The sequence below is a fragment of the Oncorhynchus mykiss genome, chromosome 25 (assembly GCF_057628025.1).
Source record: "Oncorhynchus mykiss isolate SJ-2025 chromosome 25, ASM5762802v1, whole genome shotgun sequence".
Lineage (NCBI taxonomy): Eukaryota > Metazoa > Chordata > Actinopteri > Salmoniformes > Salmonidae > Oncorhynchus > Oncorhynchus mykiss.
The window spans coordinates 84,347,501-84,370,457 of NC_143046.1; the positions used below are offsets into that span (position 1 = coordinate 84,347,501).

General features: G+C 45.1%; 1 protein-coding gene across 1 annotated transcript in view; it reads left to right on the forward strand.

The window, feature by feature from the left end:
* Positions 1-22,957, forward strand: part of LOC110504247 (forkhead box protein N3) — a 149,108-nt gene that overhangs the window by 114,828 nt on the left and 11,323 nt on the right. The window contains exon 5 of the mRNA XM_036962803.2: positions 16,068-16,176. Within this exon, the coding sequence (XP_036818698.2) occupies positions 16,068-16,176 (109 nt within the window). The remainder of the gene's footprint in view (positions 1-16,067; positions 16,177-22,957) is intronic.

Consider the following 22,957-nt stretch of genomic DNA (forward strand, 5'->3'; position numbering starts at 1 on the left):
CATGGACTCTACAAGGTGTCGAAAGTGTTCACCAGGGCATGAACTCTACAAGGTGTCGAAAGTGTTCACCAGGGCATGGACTCTACAAGGTGTCGAAAGTGTTCACCAGGGCATGGACTCTACAAGGTGTTGAAAGTGTTCACCAAATAACTGTGGGTCTCACGGTTAATTAACATGAACACATTTAACATCTCCTGGCTTCCACACATGGAACATCTACATTTTAAAAAATCTAACAAACCCATGTATTCCTGAAACTATCTGCCGCCATTGTCGCAACCCCTATTACCAGCCTGTTCAACCTCTCTTTCATATCGTCTGAGATCCCCAAGGATTGGAAAGCTGCCGCAGTCATCCCCCTCTTCAAAGGGGGCGACACCCTGGACCCAAACTGCTACAGACCTATATCCATCCTGCCCTGCCTATCTAAGATCTTCGAAAGCCAAGTCAACAAACAGGTCACTGACCATCTCGAATCCCACCGTACCTTCTCCGCTGTGCAATCTGGTTTCCGAGCCGGTCACGGGTGTACCTCAGCCACGCTCAAGGTACTAAACGATATCATAACCGCCATCGATAAAAGACAGTACTGTGCAGCCGTCTTCATAGACCTTGCCAAGGCTTTCGACTCTGTCAATCACCATATTCTTATCGGCAGACTCAGTAGCCTCGGTTTCTCGGATGACTGCCTTGCCTGGTTCACCAATTACTTTGCAGACAGAGTTCAGTGTGTCAAATCGGAGGGCATGCTGTCCGGTCCTCTGGCAGTCTCTATGGGGGTGCCACAGGGTTCAATTCTCGGGCCGACTCTTTTCTCTGTATATATCAATGATGTTTCTCATGCTGCGGGCGATTCCCTGATCCACCTCTACGCAGACGACACCATTCTATATACTTCCGGCCCGTCCTTGGACACTGTGCTATCTAACCTCCAAACGAGCTTCAATGCCATACAGCACTCCTTCCGTGGCCTCCAACTGCTCTTAAACGCTAGTAAAACCAAATGCATGCTTTTCAACCGTTCGCTGCCTGCACCCGCACGCCTGACCAGCATCACCACCCTGGATGGTTCCGACCTTGAATATGTGGACATCTATAAGTACCTAGGTGTCTGGCTAGACTCTAAACTCTCCTTCCAGACCCATATCAAACATCTCCAATCGAAAATCAAATCAAGAGTCGGCTTTCTATTCCGCAACAAAGCCTCCTTCACTCACGCCGCCAAACTTACCCTAGTAAAACTGACTATCCTACCAATCCTCGACTTTGGCGATGTCATCTACAAAATTGCTTCCAACACTCTACTCAGCAAACTGGATGCAGTTTATCACAGTGCCATCCGTTTTGTCACTAAAGCACCTTATACCACCCACCACTGCGACTTGTATGCTCTAGTCGGCTGGCCCTCGCTACATATTCGTCGCCAGACCCACTGGCTCCAGGTCATCTACAAGTCCATGCTAGGTAAAGCTCCGCCTTATCTCAGTTCACTGGTTACGATGGCAACACCCATCCGTAGCACGCGCTCCAGCAGGTGTATCTCACTGATCATCCCTAAAGCCAACACCTCATTTGGCCGCCTTTCGTTCCAGTTCTCTGCTGCCTGTGACTGGAACGAATTGCAAAAATCGCTGAAGTTGGAGACTTTTATCTCCCTCACCAACTTCAAACATCTGCTATCTGAGCAGCTAACCGATCGCTGCAGCTGTACATAGTCTATTGGTAAATAGCCCACCCATTTTCACCTACCTCATCCACATACTGTTTTTTTATTTATTTATTTTTCTGCTCTTTTGCACACCAATATCTCTACCTGTACATAACCATCTGATCATTTATCACTCCAGTGTTAATCTGCATAATTGTAATTATTCGCCTACCTTCTCATGCCTTTGCACACAATGTATATAGACTCCCCTTTTTTCTACTGTGTTATTGACTTGTTAATTGTTTACTCCATGTGTAACTCTGTGTTGTCTGTTCACACTGCTATGCCTTATCTTGGCCAGGTCGCAGTTGCAAATGAGAACTTGTTCTCAACTAGCCTACCTGGTTAAATAAAGGTGAAATAAAAATACATGTAATATAGCCTACACCTTCACAATAAATCCATGTAATATAGCCTACACCTTCACAATAAATCCATGTAATATAGCCTACACCTTCACAATAAATCCATGAATTATTTTAGACAGGTCTAAAGAAACGTGATAATGTGAAAAAGTAGTCCATTGGCTAAGATGTATGTAAACCTCCGACTTCAACTGTACTTACATGTACATATTCTCATTCATCGCTTTAGATTTGTGTGTATTATGTAGTTGTTGGGGAATTGTTAGTTGATTTGTTAGATATACTGCACTGTCAGAACTAGAAGCACAATAATTTCGCCACACTCGCATTAACATCTGCTCACCATGTGTATGTGACAAATACAATTAGATTTGTTTTGACCTTAACTTACTATAACTAGATCATATAAATAGGTACAGCGCCTTGCAAAAGTTTTCATCCCCCCTTTGGCGTTTTTCCTATTTAGTTGCATTACAACCTGTAATTTAAATTGAGTTTTTATTTGGATTTGGTGAATGAAATTTTAAAAATAACTTGTTTCAAAAAAATTCTACAAAAATAAATGGACAAGGGGTGTGTGTATTCACCCCCTTTTGCTATGAAGGGGTCTGTGTATTCACCCCCTTTTGCTATGAAGGGGTGTGTGTATTCACCCCCTTTTGCTATGAAGGGGTGTGTGTATTCACCCCCTTTTGCTATGAAGGGGTGTGTGTATTCACCCCCTTTTACTATGAAGCCCCTAAATATGATCTGGTGCAACCAATTACCTTCAGAAGTTACATAATTATTTAAATAAAGTCCACCTGTGTGCAATCTAAGTGTCACATGATCTGTCACATGATCTCAGTATACATACACGTGTTCTGAAAGGCCCCAGAGTCTGCAACACCACTAAGCAATGGGCACCACCAAGCAAGCGGCATCATGAAGACCAAGGAGTTCTCCAAACAGGTCAGGGACAAAGTTGTGGAGGTAGTACAGATCAGGGTTGGGTTATAAAAAAATATCAGAAACTTTGTACATCCTACGGAGCACCATTAAATATATTATTAAAAAATGGAAAGAAAATGGCACCACAACAAACCTGCGAAGAGAGGGCCGCCCACCAAAACTCACAGACCAGGCAAGGAGGGCATTAATCAGTGAGGCAACAAAGAGACCGAAGATAACCCTGAAGGTGCTGCAAAGCTCCACAGCGGAGATTGGAGTATCTGTCCATAGGACCAGTTGAAGCCGTACACTCCACAGAGCTGGGCTTTAAGGAAGAGTGGCCAAAAAAAAGCCATTGCTTGAAAAAAATAAGCATAAAAGTTTGGTGTTTGCCAAAAGGCATGTGGGAGACTCCCTAAACATATGAAAGAAGGTGCTCTGGTCAGATGAGACTAAAGTTGAGCTATTTGCCCCTCATGGAAAATGCTACATCTGGAGCAAACCCAACACCTCTCATCACCCCGAGAATACCATCTCCACAGTGAAGCATCTTGGTGGCAGCATCATGCTGTGGGGATGTTTTTATTGGCAGGGACTGGGAAACTGGTCAGAATTGAAGGAATGATGGATGGCGCTAAATACAGGGAAATTCTTGAGGGAAACCTGTTTCAGTCTTGCAGAGATTTGAGAATGAGACGGAGGTTCACCTTCCAGGAGGACAATGACCCTAAGCATACTGCTAAAGCAACATTCGAGTGGTTTAAGGGGAAACATTTAATTAAATTTATTGGAATGGCCTAGTCAAAGCCCAGACCTCCAATCCAATTGAGAATCTGTGGTATGACTTGAAATTGCGGTACACCAGCGGAACCCATCCAACTTGAAGGAGCTGGAGCAGTTTTGCCTTGAAGAACGGGCAAAAATCCCAGTGGCTAGATGTGCCAAGCTTATAGAGACATACCCCAAGAGACTTGCAGCTGTAATTGCTGGTGGCAATGCTGGTGGTGAATAGTTTTCAGTTTTATTTTTGCCTTATTCCTTGTTTGCTTCACAATAAAAAATATTTTGAATCTTCAAAGTGGTGGGCATGTTGTGTAAAATCAAATGATACAGACCCCCAAATAATCCATTTAAATTTCAGGTTGTAAAGCAACAAAATAGTAAAAATGCAAAGGGGGGTGAATACTTTAGCAAGGCACTGCACTTCTATATGCTCAGTTTAGAGTTATTAATGTAACTTTAGTTGTTCTACAAACATCGAGCTGATATGTTTTGATTTTTAATACGTTGTAAGGCTGCATGATGCAACTTTAATAATGATTTGAAAGAAGTTGCTTGAAAGGCAATGAGCTCTGCTTTGTTTTTTTGCGCAGGCTGTACCCACTTCATCAGTCTCTCATTCACAATTTGACAAGCGCTTGATAATGCCTCAAATTTCACAGCGGCATCTCCTTTGTGGCCTTAATGCACTAAATTCCATGCCGTTGTTGTGCCTTTCTCCCTGAGTGCTGCGTGCTCTCCATCATGTGATCTGGTCTTTCTCACAGGTTACAAGTGAAGACAGACACATCGGGGACGCAACTGCGCGTGTCCTTATCCTTATTCCTAGGTGCATTGTGAAGATATTCAAAGAACTGTCCACATTTACGTCAGCCTATAAGATGAGTAGGTCTAACAAACAGCAAAATTCACTAGCCTCTGTCAATTTACTATCCCCCATAGTACTAAAGTTGACCTATTCTATACTGTGCGAGAAATACATATTTAAATATAGTACCAGGCAGTTAGCAAGTTTGGTAAGCTACTAATGACCATCAGCAGCATCAGAGCTTGGAGAAGCCTAATTACCGTGACTAAACGAACTCGTGGAATTTGACTGCCTTCATAACTTGTGATCGCTGGTGTGACGGTAATACAGTCAATACGCCCTAGTAATACAGTCAATACGCCCTAGTAATACAGTCAATACGCCCTAGTAATACAGTCAATACGCCCTAGTAATACAGTCAATACGCCCTAGTAATACAGTCAATACGCCCTAGTAATACAGTCAATACGCCCTAGTAATACAGTCAATACGCCCTAGTAATACAGTCAATACGCCCTAGTAATACAGTCAATACGCCCTAGTAATACAGTCAATACGCCCTAGTAATACAGTCAATACGCCCTAGTAATACAGTCAATACGCCCTAGTAATACAGTCAATACGCCCTAGTAATACAGTCAATACGCCCTAGTAATACAGTCAATACGCCCTAGTAATACAGTCAATACGCCCTAGTAATACAGTCAATACGCCCTAGTAATACAGTCAATACGCCCTAGTAATACAGTCAATACGCCCTAGTAATACAGTCAATACGCCCTAGTAATACAGTCAATACGCCCTAGTAATACAGCCAATACGCCCTAGTAATACAGTCAATACGCCCTAGTAATACAGTCAATACGCCCTAGTAATACAGTCAATACGCCCTAGTAATACAGTCAATACGCCCTAGTAATACAGTCAATACGCCCTAGTAATACAGTCAATACGCCCTAGTAATACAGTCAATACGCCCTAGTAATACAGTCAATACGCCCTAGTAATACAGTCAATACGCCCTAGTAATACAGTCAATACGCCCTAGTAATACAGTCAATACGCCCTAGTAATACAGCCCTACGCCCTAGTAATACAGTCAATACGCCCTAGTAATACAGTCAATACGCCCTAGTAATACAGCCCTACGCCCTAGTAATACAGTCAATACGCCCTAGTAATACAGTCAATACGCCCTAGTAATACAGTCAATACGCCCTAGTAATACAGTCAATACGCCCTAGTAATACAGTCAATACGCCCTAGTAATACAGTCAATACGCCCTAGTAATACAGTCAATACGCCCTAGTAATACAGTCAATACGCCCTAGTAATACAGTCAATACGCCCTAGTAATACAGTCAATACGCCCTAGTAATACAGTCAATACGCCCTAGTAATACAGTCAATACGCCCTAGTAATACAGTCAATACGCCCTAGTAATACAGTCAATACGCCCTAGTAATACAGTCAATACGCCCTAGTAATACAGCCCTACGCCCTAGTAATACAGTCAATACGCCCTAGTAATACAGCCCTACGCCCTAGTAATACAGTCAATACGCCCTAGTAATACAGTCAATACGCCCTAGTAATACAGTCAATACGCCCTAGTAATACAGTCAATACGCCCTAGTAATACAGTCAATACGCCCTAGTAATACAGTCAATACGCCCTAGTAATACAGTCAATACGCCCTAGTAATACAGTCAATACGCCCTAGTAATACAGTCAATACGCCCTAGTAATACAGTCCTGCCACCTTCTACCATAACACGTTCAAAGGCACTTAAATATTAAAATCATTCACCCTCTGAATGACACACATACACAATCCATATCTCAATTATCTCCAGGCTTAAACATCCTTCTTTAACCTGTCTCCTCCCCTTCATCTTTAACCTGTCTCCTCCCCTTCATCTTTAACCTGTCTCCTCCCCTTCATCTTTAACCTGTCTCCTCCCCTTCATCTTTAACCTGTCTCCTCCCCTTCATCTTTAATCTGTCTCCTCCCCTTCATCTTTAACCTGTCTCCTCCCCTTCATCTTTAACCTGTCTCCTCCCCTTCATCTTTAACCTGTCTCCTCCCCTTCATCTTTAACCTGTCTCCTCCCCTTCATCTTTAACCTGTCTCCTCCCCTTCATCTTTAATCTGTCTCCTCCCCTTCATCTTTAACCTGTCTCCTCCCCTTCATCTTTAACCTGTCTCCTCCCCTTCATCTTTAACCTGTCTCCTCCCCTTCATCTTTAACCTGTCTCCTCCCCTTCATCTTTAACCTGTCTCCTCCCCTTCATCTTTAATCTGTCTCCTCCCCTTCATCTTTAACCTGTCTCCTCCCCTTCATCTTTAACCTGTCTCCTCCCCTTCATCTTTAACCTGTCTCCTCCCCTTCATCTTTAACCTGTCTCCTCCCCTTCATCTTTAACCTGTCTCCTCCCCTTCATCTTTAATCTGTCTCCTCCCCTTCATCTTTAACCTGTCTCCTCCCCTTCATCTTTAACCTGTCTCCTCCCCTTCATCTTTAACCTGTCTCCTCCCCTTCATCTTTAACCTGTCTCCTCCCCTTCATCTTTAACCTGTCTCCTCCCCTTCATCTTTAACCTGTCTCCTCCCCTTCATCTTTAACCTGTCTCCTCCCCTTCATCTTTAACCTGTCTCCTCCCCTTCATCTTTAACCTGTCTCCTCCCCTTCATCTTTAACCTGTCTCCTCCCCTTCGTCTACACTGATTGAAGTGGATTTAACAGGCGACGTCAATAAGGGATCATAGCTTTCACCTGGATTCACCTGGTCAGTCTGTGTCATGGAAGGATCCGGTATGTTTTGTACTCAGTGTATGTGACCACCATCAGTGCTATGTAGTAATTCTATAGCATTGGTTATTCAACACTTTATCCCTCGGGCTAATAGCTGACATGTGTCTGTGTGTATTTCTGTGTACTATGTGCATGTGAGCGTTTGACTGCTTTAGATGTTTGTGTTTCAATCTATGTATTTAGTGTTTTGACCTAGGAAGTTCTTCTAATAAGAAAGTGCCAGTATGTCTGTCTGTCTGTCTGCCTGCCTGCCTGCCTGCCTGCTTGCCTGCCTGCTTGTCTGTCTTTCTGCCTGTCTGTCTGCTCTGTCTGCCTGTCTGCCTGTTTTCTTTGTCTCCTCTGTCTGCGTGCCACTGCTCATCTTTGTGAGTATAGAAACCTGTGTGTGTGTGTGTGTGTGTGTGTGTGTCTGTGTGTGTGTGTGTGTGTGTGTGTGTGTGTGTGTGTGTGTGTGTGTGTGTGTGTGTGTGTGTGTGTGTGTGTGTGTGTGTGTGATAGTGAGTGAGTGAGTGAGTGAGTGAGTGAGTGAGTGTGAGTAAAGAATCCTTCCTCCGTCGTTGTAGAGACCCACTGGAGCATAGCATGGACCACAGTTTACAGATCCCTCCAGCCCCCTCTCTCTCTCCCTCTCTCTCTCCATCCCCGTCTTTCTCCCTGTCTCTCTCCCTATCTCTCCCTGTCTCTCTCCCTGTCTATCTCCTTCCATCCATGTCTCTCTCCCTGTCTCTCTCCCTCCATCCCTGTCTCTCTCCCTCCACCCCAGTCTCTCTCCCTCCATCCCCATCTCTCTCCCTCCATCCCTTTCTCTCTCTCTCTCTCCCTTCATCCCTGTCTCTCTCCCTGTCTTTCTCCCTCTATCCCTGTCTCTCTCTCTCATCCCCCTCTCTCCCTCCATCCCTGTCTTTCTCCCTCCATCCTTGTCTCTCTCTCCCTCCATCCATCCCTGTCTTTCACCTCCATTGCTCTCTCTCCCTCGTCCCTCTCTCTCTCTCTCTCCTTCCATCCCTGTCTCTCTCCATCATCCCTGTCTCTCTCCCCATCCCTCTCTCCCCCTCATCCCTCTCTCTCCCTCCATCCCTGTCTCTCTCCCTCTCTCTCCCTCCATCATTGTCTCCCTCTCCTTATCTCCCCATCCCGCTCTCCCTCAATCCCTCGCTATCTCCCTCCATCACTCTCTCTCTTACTCAACCCCTCTCTCTCTCTCCATCCCTCTCCTTCTCTCCATCCCTCTCTCTCCCTCCATCCCTCTCTCACTCCTTCCATCCCTCTCTCACCCTACATCCCTGTCTCTCTCCCTCATCCCTCTCTCTCCCTCCATCCCTGTCTCTCTCCCTCCATCCCTCTCCTTCTCTCCCTCCATCGCCCACTATCTCCCTCCATCACTCTCTCTCTCTCTCTCTCTCCTTCTCTCTCCCTCCATCCCTGTCTCTCACCCTCCATCTCCTTCTCTCACCCTCCATCCCTGTCTCTCTCTACCTCGATCCCTCTGTCTGTATTTACTCTCTCAGTCCATCCAGGTTATTGTGTTGATACAGAGACCCACAGCCCTTCCCCCCCCAGCTTCTTTCCTCTTCTCTACTGTTTCCTGTCCTCTCCTCGTCTCTCAATACAAACACATAAAGAGGCATTCTAAAGGAGAGAGACAGTTTGTTTAAATCACTAGGCTGTGATTTCTGGGTATAAGGCACTAGATTAGAGACTTTAGTGTGTTGTTTTAGGTACTGGTCTTGGTACTGGGGATGGGAATTGCTTTACAGGTCTAATAAAGAGTTAATGATGCTGGCTGACCCTGTCGTTGTACTGCTCACTGTGAAGAGAAACAATGGTTTTACCGAAGTGAATGAGGCCTCTGTACTCACGGTGATGGTTTATAGGCCAGTGCATTGACATTACTGAACACAGAGGTTGTATTTGTGATAAGATAAACAGTTAAATGTAAGTCGGTAAAATTATGAATATATCTTTCCTCGCTCCTGCAACTCTTCCCGTTCATTCCCGTTATTGGTTTATAAAGAGAATCTGTTTACAGGTCAACTTACTTGTTAAAAATATTAGTGCAAAGGTTAGATAAAGGTTAGATAAAGGTTAGATAAAGGTTACATAAAGGTTACATAAAGGTTAGATAAAAGAGAATAGCCATAATGCCATGGTGAAAGCCTCAGTCTTGTATAGTATATAGACATAATAGGACATTTATTATTTTGGAACTTCTGTGACTAATGTTTACTGTTCATTTTATTGTTTATTTCACTTTTATTTATTACAGTTGAAGTCGGTAGTTTACATACACTTAGGTTGGAGTCATTAAAACTCGTTTTTCAACCACTCCCCAAATTTTTTGTTAACAAACTATAGTTTTGGCAAATCGGTTAGGACATCTACTTTGTGCATGACACAAGTAATTTTTCCAACAAATTGTTTACAGATTATTTCACTTATAAATCACTGTATCACAATTCCAGTGGGTCATGTTTACATACACTAAGTTGACTGTGCCTTTAAACAGCTTGGAAAATCATGTTGTGGGGGTGCTTTGCTGCAGGAGGGACTGGTGCACTTCACAAAATAGATGGCATCATGAGGCAGGAAAATTATTTGGACATATTGAAGCAACATCTCAAGACATCAGTCAGGAAGTTAAAGCTTGGTCGCAAATGGGTCTCCCAAATGGACAATGACCCCAAGTATACTTCCAAAGTTGTGGCAAAATGGCTTAACGACAACAAAGTAATGGTATTGGAGTGGCCATCACAAAGCCCTGACCTCAATCCCATAGAAGATTTGTGGGCAGAACTGAACAAGTGTGTGAGAGCGAGGAGGCCTACAAACCTGACTCAGTTACACCAGCTCTGTCAGGAAGAATGGGCCAAAATTCACCCAACTTATTGTGGTAAGCTTGTGGAAGGCTGCCTGAAATGTTTGACCCAAGTTAAACCATGTAAAGGCAATGCAACCAAATAATAATTGAGTGTATGTAAACTTCTGACCCACTGGGAATGTGATTAAATAAGTAAAAGCTGAAATAAATAATTCTCTCTACTATTATTCTGACATTTCATATTCTTAAAATAAAGTGGTGATCCTAACTGACCTGAGACATGGGATTTTTACTAGGATTAAATGTCAGGAATTGTGAAAAACGGGGTTTAAATGTATTTGGCTAAGGTGTTTTTAAACTTACTTCAACTGTATCTATTTCACTTGCTTTGGCAATGTAAACATATTAATTGATTAATGCCAATAAAGCTCTTGAATTGAATTGTTCTTTATTTTTTACATTTCACCTTTATTTAATCAGGTAGGCTCATTTATAGCTGCGACCTGGCCAAGATAAAGCAAAGCAGTTCGACACATACAACAACACAGAGAGGGAATTGACAGGGCCTCCTTGCTCTGTAGGCCTCCTTGCTCTGTAGGCCTCCTTGCTCCTTAGGCCTCCTTGCTCTGTAGGCCTCCTTGCTCCTTAGGCCTCCTTGCTCTGTAGGCCTCCTTGCTCTATAGGCCTCCTTGCACCGTAGGCCTCCTTTCTCTGTAGGCCTCCTTGCTCTGTAGGCCTCCTTGCTCTGTAGGCCTCCTTGCTCTGTAGGCCTCCTTTCTCTGTAGGCCTCCTTGCTCTGTAGGCCTCCTTGCTCTGTAGGCCTCCTTGCTCTGTAGGCCTCCTTGCTCTGTCATTCAGACAGACAGACAGATGGAGAGAGACATAGAGAGACGGTCATGTAAAAGGAGAAAGAGAGAGAAACTGAGTGTGAGTGGGTTATCCCTGTCCATCCCCTGCTGTACCTCTGTGTGTAGTGGGGAGAGGCTCTCCCCCTAGTGGCCAGACTGTGTAACACAAGTGTTTGTCAGTCAGACATGTCAGGATTGTCCATTCTTCCAGCTCTAATTCTTCGCTCCTGTGTCTGTCATGGAGGGGAAGCATCAGGTGCACTACATTGATCGAAAGGTCAAAGTTCAGAACAGTATTCCATTCCAGGGAGTGTGTATGTATGGATCTGGTTAGTGTTCCTGCTTCTCAGATTGACCTTTTGAAATGTATTTAACCTTTATTTTACTAGGCAAGTCAGTTAAGAACAAATTCTTATTTTCAATGACAACATCTGGCCTCTATGAGAACTTCAGTGTTGACCCGCATTAGAGAAGCACATCAGAGAGTAGATTGCTGACATGACACTTTGGATTCTTTCCTCAAGTGCACCCTTTTCTCTATATAGTGAACTACTTTTGACCAGTGGCAATGGAACTCTGGTCAAAAGTAGTGCACTAAATAGGGGACAGGGTGCCACTTGGGATGCAGATTTTATAATGAGATTAGTAGAGGGAGGTAGAGACTGAGATGAGTTGAAAGAGAGTGCTGGACATGAGAGAGAGAGAGAGAGAGAGAGAAACGGATGGAGATGATGAGAGGTTAAGTTACATTCATCTGCCAGGTATGTTCACAGCCACTCAGTAATATCTATATCACATTGTTGATACTATTTAAAACTGTACGACTTCACGTTACTCTCTACCATTTGATTCGACCCTGCTTTCTTTATTCCCTTCCTATCGACTTAAAGCATTCCAGTCGTTCCTGTGTCCAAGCTAAGATAGTCTGTGTGCACTTTCTCTCTGAAGGCATTTGGCCCATCCCTGATGTCCCTGTGTATGAATGAACAGTATTGTGTAACCTGGACCTGCTACAATGGCACTACAAAGCAGGTTTCCCACGAGACTTTCATCCTGCTAGCCCAGGGAGGGGCAACTCCAGTCCTAAGTGGGGCCAGAGCATTGTCACACTTTCCCCCATCATCCCTAGCAAACACAGCTAATTAAACTAATTGCATTCCAAACTGAAGATCGTGATTAGTTGATTATTGGAGTCAGGTGTTTTAGCTGGGCTAACAGTGTGACATCAATCAGGCTTCCCGAGGACTGGGGTTGCCCCTCCCTGTGCTAGCCCAACCACCGTAATGTCATCCCCTCTCCGCGTCTCTCTGTCACTTCGCATCCTATCACACACACAGCCTGACTGTCGGTGTGTGTGTTTGTGTGCGTGTGTGTGTTTGTGTGCGTGTGTGTGTGTGTGGGTGTGTGTGTGGGTATGCGTGTGTGTGTTTGTGTGTGTGTGTGTGTGGGTGTGTGTGTGTGTTTGTGTGTGTGTGTGTGTGTGTGTGCGTGAGTGTGTGTGTGTGTGTGTGTGTGTGTTTGTGTGTTTTTGCGTGTGTGTGTGTGTGTGTGTGTGTGTGTGTGTGTGTGTGTGTGTGTGTGTGTGTGTGTGTGTTTGTGCGTGGCTGTTTGTGTGTGTGTGTGTGTTTGTCGGGGCCCCTTTCTTTTCAGGGGTTGAGATAAAATCAAAAACAGAGCATTTCCATCCCTGCTGTTCGATTTAGCCTTCTTTTGGTTGGTTAGCTAGCTTAGCAACTGTCACTAAAGCGGACATAGTTGTATACGGTTGCCATGGCAGTTGGGGGAAAGGGGGTTGCCAAGGCAACAATTTTGACTTTCTTTAATCGACAGGAAAGTGAGCATGATTCCAAACGGTTAATATTTTTCCCACTCTGGCACTTTTATTTTGTCTCTCTCTCCAAAACAGTCATCTGCTCTAGAATTGTTCATCCCTCTATCTTTCTCTCTGTTGTGGGGAGGTTGAATTCATCCCTCTATCTTTCTCTCTGTTGTGGGGAGGTTGAATTCATCCCTCTTTCTTTCTCTCTGTTGTGGGGAGGTGTAATTCATCCCTGTATGTTCCTCTCTGTTGTGGGGAGGTTGAATTCATCCCTGTATGTTTCTCTCTGTTGTGGGGAGGTGGAATTCATCCCTGTATGTTTCTCTCTGTTGTGGGGAGGTTGTGTCCTATGTCAACCAACGTGTGTGTATGTGTGTGTTGAGGAGTATTGATGAGTCTAACTCAGGTCTAATCCAAGCAGTGTGTGAGTGAACATGCTAGCTAGTCACTCTTCCACCATGTAACAAGCTGTTCGTCCCTATTTCTCTCTTTCAGTCTGTTGTCCATTCTATCATTCCAATGTGTTGACTCAGTTGTTATTTTAAAAGAAACACACTGTCCCACATCATTTCCATAGTCTTTTCTCTGTTTACATTCTCTCACTCTCTCTCTTTTCTATCTCTCTCTCTATCGTTCTTTCTCTCTCTCTCTCTCTCTCTCTCTCTCTCTCTCTTCTATCTCTCTCTCTCTATCGTTCTTTCTCTCTCTCTCTCTCTTTCTCTCTCTCTCTCTCTTCTATCTCTCTCTCTCTATCGTTCTTTCTCTCTCTCTCTCTCTCTTTCTCTCTTTCTCTCTCTCTCTCTCTCCATGGTGTTTTGTGTGTTTTCAAGCCCTCTCTGTCTCTGACCTAACTTTAGAAAGCCTTGTTACTGGGCCAAGGAGAATATGTCTTGCAGCACGTTGTTCCATGTATTTTTGTTTCACTCTGAACTACATAACAATGTGTAGTAGAGACATGTTGTGAGGTCACGGTACAGAACTGAGACTCGTCCTCCTTCAGAATTTCCTCTTTTTAATGTAGACATTTCAGATGGTAGATACAGAGTCATGGATGTAGACGGGAGAATGTCTGTGGTTGGATTCGATCCCACGTCGCTACTATACATGCTTAGTAGACTCCAGCACTTCCATTACTCCACGCTGCTGCCATGGTTTAGTGTCACGGCCGTGGTTTAGTGTCGCAGCCATGGTTTAGTGTTATGGCCGTGGTTTAGTGTTGCGGCCGTCGTTTAGTGTTACGACCATGGTTTAGGGCCATGGTTTAGTGTTGCGGCCGTGGTTTAGTGTTATGGCTATGGTTTAGTGTTGCGGCCATGGTTTATTGTTACGGCCATGGTTTAGTGTTGCGGCCATGGTTTAGTGTCACGGCCATGGTTTAGTGTTATGGCAATGGTTTAGTGTTATGGCAATGGTTTAGTGTTACGGCCATGGTTTAGTGTTATGGCAATGATTTAGTGTCGCGGCCATGGTTTAGTGTCTTGGCCATGGTTTAGTGTTATGGCAATGGTTTAGTGTTACGGCCATGGTTTAGTGTTATGGCAATGGTTTAGTGTCGCGGCCATGGTTTAGTGTCACAGCCATGGTTTAGTGTTATGGCCATGGTTTAGTGTTATGGCAATGCTTTAGTGTTACGGCCATGGTTTAGTGTTATGGCAATGGTTTAGTGTCGCGGCCATGGTTTAGTGTTATGGCCATGGTTTAGTGTTACGGCCATGGTTTAGTGTCACGGCCATGGTTTAGTGTCGCGGCCATGGTTTAGTGTTATGGCCATGGTTTAGTGTTATGGCAATGCTTTAGTGTTACGGCCATGGTTTAGTGTTATGGCAATGGTTTAGTGTCGCGGCCATGGTTTAGTGTTATGGCCATGGTTTAGTGTTGCGGCCATGGTTTAGTGTTATGGCCATGGTTTAGTGTTATGGCCATGGTTTACTGTTATGGCCATGGTTTAGTGTTACGGCCATGGTTTAGTGTAGCGGTGGTTTAGTGTTGCGGCCATGGTTTAGTGTTACGGCCATGGTTTAGTGTAGTGGTGGTTTAGTGTTGCGGCCATGGTTTTGTGTTGCGGCCGTGGTTTAGTGTTACGGCCATGGTTTAGTGTTACGGCCATGGTTTAGTGTTACGGCCATGGTTTAGAGTTACGGCCATGGTTTAGTGTCACGGCCATGGTTTAGTGTCACGGCCATGGTTTAGTGTTACGGCCATGGTTTAGTGTTACGGCCGTGGTTTAGTGTTGCTGCCGTGGTTTAGTGTTGCGGCCATGGTTTAGTGTTACGGCCATGGTTTAGTGTTGCGGCTGTGGTTTAGTGTCGCGACCGTGGTTTAGTGTTACGGCCATGGTTTAGTGTCGCGACCGTGGTTTAGTGTTACAGCCATGGTTTAGTGTTACGGCCGTGGTTTAGTGTTGCTGCCGTGGTTTAGTGTTGCGGCCATGGTTTAGTGTTACGGCCATGGTTTAGTGTTGCGGCTGTGGTTTAGTGTCGCCTGGGCCTGTATTGTGTCCATCGCTGAGTTGGCGGCTTTGCAGGGAATCCTTCTCCATGTCTTTCTGTCATCATCTCTCTTTCCTCCCATCCTTATCCCTCCTTCCCTCCTCTCTAGGATGATGTGATTTAGTTTAATTTCATTGACAATGATTTGCGATCTGCTTGACTTGTTAGAATCTCTAAACCTCAACCACAAGCATACTAAGCAGATGGCAAATCAAGTCCATCTCTTTTTAAGTGTGTGCACTGTATCATACTATGTGTGTGTGTCTTACTGACTCTCTCTCTCTCTCTCTCTCTCTCTTCTTTCTCTACTCTCTCTCTCTCTCTCTCTCTCTCTCGCTCTTCTTTCTCTACTCTCTCTCTCTTCTCTCTCTACTCTCTCTCTCTCTCTCTCTACTCTCTCTCTCTCTCTCTCTCTCTCTCTCTCTCTTCTTTCTCTACTCTCTCCCTCTCTCTCTTCTTTCTCTACTCTCTCTCTCTCCCTTCTCTACTCTCTCTCTCTTCTTTCTCTACTATCTCTCTCTCCTTTCTCTACTCTCTCTCTTCTTTCTCTACTCTCTCTCTCTCTCTCTCTCTCTCTTCTCTCTCTCTCTCTCTCTCTACTCTCTCTCCCTCTCTCTCTCTCTCCTTTCTCTTCTCTCTCTCTCTCCCTCTCTCTCTCTTCTTTCTCTACTCTCTCTCTTCAGTCCCCCAGGGAGTGATCCAGAACAGAGCCAGAATGATGAGTCATGGGCTGTACACGGGAATACGACCACTACCCATCAATCCCATAGGGATCAGAATAGCTGATGACAGGTCGGTATATCAGCCAGAGCGAGAGAGAGACCCACTGGCAACAGACATTCACATTGTTTATTCCACGTTGTTAAAACAACATTGTGCATAACCAGTGGACACACAGACACACACACACAATCACACACACACACACACTCACTCACTCACACACACACACACACACACACACACACACACACACACACACACACACACACACACACACACACACACACACACACACACACACACACACACACACACACTCACACACACACACAGAGACACTCACTCACACACAGACACACACACACAAACACACACACACAAACACAGACACAGACACACACACACACACACACACTCACTCACATACAGGAGCTTCAGTGAAGAGGCTACATCAGAAGCACAGTACGATGTGGCCTGAGGCTGTGCAGGTGTGTGCAGGTAACAGCCTCACATGGAAACACAGTAGTCCAGCTGAGCTACGTTTAACACAGTGGTCCAGCTGAGCTATGTTTGACACATTGAGCTCTGTTTAACACAGTGGTCCAGCTGAGCTCTTTTTAACACAGTGGTCCAGGTGAGCTACGTTTAACACAGTGGTCCAGGTGAGCTACGTTTAGCACAGTGGTCCAGCTGAGCTACGTTTAGCACAGTGGTCCAGGTGAGCTACATTTAACATAGTGGTCCAGCTGAGCTACGTTTAACACAGTGGTCCAGCTGAGCTACGTTTAACACAGTGGTCCAGCTGAGCTACGTTTAGCACAGTGGTCCAGCTGAGCTACGTTTAGCACAGTGGTCCAGCTGAGCTACGTTTAACACAGTGGTCCAGCTGAGCTACGTTTAGCACAGTGGTCCAGCTGAGCTACGTTTAACACAGTGGTCCAGCTGAGCTACGTTTAACACAGTGGTCCAGCTGAGCTACGTTTAACACAGTGGTCCAGCTGAGCTACGTTTAACACAGTGGTCCAGCTGAGCTACGTTTAGCACAGTGGTCCAGCTGAGCTACGTTTAACACAGTGGTCCAGCTGAGCTACGTTTAACACAGTGGTCCAGTTGAGCTACGTTTAACACAGTGGTCCAGCTGAGCTATATTTTACCGGATGCTACAGATCAAATTGTACCCCGAAATAAGTGATGGGTAGGGACATAACTGACAGCTACACACAAACCATCACAACACTTCAAGATTATAGCTCAGTAAAGACTGTAATACCACAGCAGTGTGCTTTGACAAAGTACAAACACAGAGACAGAATACACACCTAAATAGGTACTCTTCCCTTCTATTGTTTCTGTCTTTCACACACACACACACACACACACACACACACACACACACAGACCCCCCCCTCACACACACTCAGGGCAAAGAGACTGACTGACAACGCATTTAGACATGTATAATAGATAGGAGTTGTCTAAGCCTGCTGTGCTCCTAATATAATTCATGAGGTTTAAATGTACAGAGAAGACAAGATGGCCAGAGACACTCAGAGCTTGGCTTTTAACAACACTAGTTAGTGAGGAAGCTGCACGACATGGCTCCGACTGATGGAGGGAACATCTTAAACTTAGCAGACTGGTTGGCTGGTAATTGGCATGGGAGAATGACAAGGCTTAAAGCGATAGTTCACTTTTAAATACAGTTTCAGTGTGTGTACGATTTACCTAGGTCAACTATACCTTTTCTTAGGAAAGAACAGCATCTGTATGATACAATCTGTATGATAATTAATGACACCTCTTCACCGTTAACACCCTCCCCCCCCTCAGATCTCTGGCACTCGCGGTAGTCATATAGCAGTTATAACAATTCATAAAGATGTTATAACTACGCCAGAGAAATGTGTCTTCCTGTTTGTCACCGAAGACACTAGTGACCTTTGCCCTGTTGCAGTGGTGGGGAAAGTATCTATAAGTCATACTTGAGTAAATGTAAAGGTACCTAAAGAGAAAATGACTCAAGTAAAAGTGAGTCACCCAGTAAACTATTACTACTTCAGTAAAAGTCTAAAAGCATTTGTTTTAGATGCTTATGTATCAAAAGTAAATATAATTGCTAAAATGTACTTAAGTATCAAAAATAAAGTAAATGTATAAATCATTTCAACCCTGTTATTAAGCAAACCATACGGCACAATTTGTATATATATATTTTTTTACGGATAGCTAGGGGCACACTTCAGCACTCAGACATAATTTACACAAAGCATTTGTGTTTTTGTGTTTAGTGAGTCCGCCAGATCAGATGCAGTAGAGATGATCAGGGATGTTCTCTGTTTAGTGAGTCCGCCAGATGAGAGGCAGTAGAGATGATCAGGGATGTTCTCTGTTTAGTGAGTCCGCCAGATGAGAGGCAGTAGAGATGATCAGGGATGTTCTCTGTTTAGTGAGTCTGCCAGATCAGAGGCAGTAGAGATGATCAGGGATGTTCTCTGTTTAGTGAGTCCGCCAGATCAGAGGCAGTAGAGATGATCAGGGATGTTCTCTGTTTAGTGAGTCCGCCAGATGAGAGGCAGTAGAGATGATCAGGGATGCTCTCTGTTTAGTGAGTCCGCCAGATCAGAGGCAGTAGAGATGACCAGGGATGTTCTCTGTTTAGTGAGTCCGCCAGATGAGAGGCAGTAGAGATGATCAGGGATGCTCTCTGTTTAGTGAGTCCGCCAGATCAGAGGCAGTAGAGATGATCAGGGATGTTCTCTGTTTAGTGAGTCTGCCAGATCAGAGGCAGTAGAGATGATCAGGGATGTTCTCTGTTTAGTGAGTCCGCCAGATCAGAGGCAGTAGAGATGATCAGGGATGTTCTCTGTTTAGTGAGTCTGCCAGATCAGAGGCAGTAGAGATGATCAGGGATGTTCTCTGTTTAGTGAGTCCGCCAGATCAGAGGCAGTAGAGATGATCAGGGATGTTCTCTGTTTAGTGAGTCCGCCAGATGAGAGGCAGTAGAGATGATCAGGGATGCTCTCTGTTTAGTGAGTCCGCCAGATCAGAGGCAGTAGAGATGACCAGGGATGTTCTCTGTTTAGTGAGTCCGCCAGATGAGAGGCAGTAGAGATGATCAGGGATGCTCTCTGTTTAGTGAGTCCGCCAGATCAGAGGCAGTAGAGATGACCAGGGATGTTCTCTGTTTAGTGAGTCCGCCAGATGAGAGGCAGTAGAGATGATCAGGGATGTTCTCTGTTTAGTGAGTCCGCCAGATGAGAGGCAGTAGAGATGATCAGGGATGCTCTCTGTTTAGTGAGTCTGCCAGATCAGAGGCAGTAGAGATGATCAGGGATGTTCTCTGTTTAGTGAGTCCGCCAGATCAGAGGCAGTAGAGATGATCAGGGATGTTCTCTATTTAGTGAGTCCGCCAGATGAGAGGCAGTAGAGATGATCAGGGATGTTCTCTGTTTAGTGAGTCCGCCAGATCAGAGGCAGTAGAGATGATCAGGGATGTTCTCTGTTTAGTGAGTCCGCCAGATGAGAGGCAGTAGAGATGATCAGGGATGTTCTCTGTTTAGTGAGTTCGCCAGATGAGAGGCAGTAGAGATGACCAGGGATGTTCTCTGTTTAGTGAGTCCGCCAGATCAGAGGCAGTAGAGATGATCAGGGATGTTCTCTGTTTAGTGAGTCCGCCAGATCAGAGGCAGTAGAGATGATCAGGGATGTTCTCTGTTTAGTGAGTCCGCCAGATGAGAGGCAGTAGAGATGACCAGGGATGTTCTCTGTTTAGTGAGTCCGCCAGATCAGAGGCAGTAGAGATGATCAGGGATGTTCTCTGTTTAGTGAGTCCGCCAGATGAGAGGCAGTAGAGATGACCAGGGATGTTCTCTGTTTAGTGAGTCCGCCAGATCAGAGGCAGTAGAGATGACCAGGGATGTTCTCTGTTTAGTGAGTCCGCCAGATGAGAGGCAGTAGAGATGATCAGGGATGCTCTCTGTTTAGTGAGTCCGCCAGATCAGAGGCAGTAGAGATGACCAGGGATGTTCTCTGTTTAGTGAGTCCGCCAGATGAGAGGCAGTAGAGATGATCAGGGATGTTCTCTGTTTAGTGAGTCCGCCAGATGAGAGGCAGTAGAGATGATCAGGGATGCTCTCTGTTTAGTGAGTCTGCCAGATCAGAGGCAGTAGAGATGATCAGGGATGTTCTCTGTTTAGTGAGTCCGCCAGATCAGAGGCAGTAGAGATGACCAGGGATGTTCTCTGTTTAGTGAGTCCGCCAGATGAGAGGCAGTAGAGATGATCAGGGATGTTCTCTGTTTAGTGAGTCCGCCAGATGAGAGGCAGTAGAGATGATCAGGGATGTTCTCTGTTTAGTGAGTCCGCCAGATGAGAGGCAGTAGAGATGGTCAGGGATGTTCTCTGTTTAGTGAGTCCGCCAGATGAGAGGCAGTAGAGATGATCAGGGATGTTCTCTGTTTAGTGAGTCCGCCAGATGAGAGGCAGTAGAGATGATCAGGGATGTTCTCTGTTTAGTGAGTCCGCCAGATGAGAGGCAGTAGAGATGATCAGGGATGTTCTCTGTTTAGTGAGTCCGCCAGATGAGAGGCAGTAGAGATGATCAGGGATGTTCTCTGTTTAGTGAGTCCGCCAGATGAGAGGCAGTAGAGATGACCAGGGATGTTCTCTGTTTAGTGAGTCCGCCAGATGAGAGGCAGTAGAGATGGTCAGGGATGTTCTCTGTTTAGTGAGTCCGCCAGATGAGAGGCAGTAGAGATGACCAGGGATGTTCTCTGTTTAGTGAGTCCGCCAGATGAGAGGCAGTAGAGATGATCAGGGATGTTCTCTGTTTAGTGAGTCCGCCAGATGAGAGGCAGTAGAGATGATCAGGGATGTTCTCTGTTTAGTGAGTCCGCCAGATGAGAGGCAGTAGAGATGGTCAGGGATGTTCTCTGTTTAGTGAGTCCGCCAGATGAGAGGCAGTAGAGATGATCAGGGATGTTCTCTGTTTAGTGAGTCCGCCAGATGAGAGGCAGTAGAGATGATCAGGGATGTTCTCTGTTTAGTGAGTCCGCCAGATGAGAGGCAGTAGAGATGATCAGGGATGTTCTCTGTTTAGTGAGTCCGCCAGATGAGAGGCAGTAGAGATGATCAGGGATGTTCTCTGTTTAGTGAGTCCGCCAGATGAGAGGCAGTAGAGATGGTCAGGGATGTTCTCTGTTTAGTGAGTCCGCCAGATGAGAGGCAGTAGAGATGATCAGGGATGTTCTCTGTTTAGTGAGTCCGCCAGATGAGAGGCAGTAGAGATGATCAGGGATGTTCTCTGTTTAGTGAGTCCGCCAGATGAGAGGCAGTAGAGATGATCAGGGATGTTCTCTGTTTAGTGAGTCCGCCAGATGAGAGGCAGTAGAGATGATCAGGGATGTTCTCTGTTTAGTGAGTCCGCCAGATGAGAGGCAGTAGAGATGACCAGGGATGTTCTCTGTTTAGTGAGTCCGCCAGATGAGAGGCAGTAGAGATGGTCAGGGATGTTCTCTGTTTAGTGAGTCCGCCAGATGAGAGGCAGTAGAGATGATCAGGGATGTTCTCTGTTTAGTGAGTCCGCCAGATGAGAGGCAGTAGAGATGATCAGGGATGTTCTCTGTTTAGTGAGTCCGCCAGATGAGAGGCAGTAGAGATGATCAGGGATGTTCTCTGTTTAGTGAGTCCGCCAGATGAGAGGCAGTAGAGATGATCAGGGATGTTCTCTGTTTAGTGAGTCCGCCAGATGAGAGGCAGTAGAGATGATCAGGGATGTTCTCTGTTTAGTGAGTCCGCCAGATGAGAGGCAGTAGAGATGATCAGGGATGTTCTCTGTTTAGTGAGTCCACCAGATGAGAGGCAGTAGAGATGATCAGGGATGTTCTCTGTTTAGTGAGTCCGCCAGATCAGAGGCAGTAGAGATGATCAGGGATGTTCTCTGTTTAGTGAGTCCGCCAGATGAGAGGCAGTAGAGATGATCAGGGATGTTCTCTGTTTAGTGAGTCCGCCAGATGAGAGGCAGTAGAGATGATCAGGGATGTTCTCTTGATAAGTGTGTGAATTGGACCACTTTCCTGTCCTGCTAAGCCTTTGAAATGTACTCTTGGGTGTCAGGGAAACTGTATGGAGTAAAAAGTACATTATTTTCTTTAGGAATGTAGTGAGGTAAAAGTAAAAGTTGTCAAAAATATAAATAGTAAAGTACAGATACTCAAAAAAAACCTACTTAAGTAGTACTTTAAAGTACTTTTCTTGAAGTACTTCACACCACTGCCCTGTTGTTTGTGTTAGAGATGTGTGAATACCAAAATCTGAGCCTCGTGTCATCACTAAGAGACAAATTCCTGAAGGGTCCCTACTTCCTCCTCTCTGCCCCAACAAATTAATTCAGACACTGGCCTCATTACGAAGAAAAGAAAGTCCATCATTGATACATCCAATCACCATTTTATTTCAGCGGGCTATCTCTTTGAAACAACCTCAAAGCCTATTCACAATGACATTGGGCCGGATGCTGATTGGGGAAACTTGATGAATGATAGTCAAAGCTTTTCTTTTCGGGCTATTTACAAAAATAAGTCCTGGATGCTTTGTTAACTATAGACAATAAAGAAATCCACAGGGCCCCGACTAATTACCTCTAGCCACTTTAAAAATGTAATGGCTGTTGGTGGAAGAAGGTGAGGACCAAGGTGCAGCGTGGTACGTGTTCATATTTTATTAGTTGAACTGAACACTGAATAGAAAAACAACAAAGAGAACAACCGAAACAGTTCTGTCTGGCGCAGACACAAAAACAGAAAGCAACTACCCACAAAAACCCAGTGGGAAAAAGCTACCTAAGTATGTTT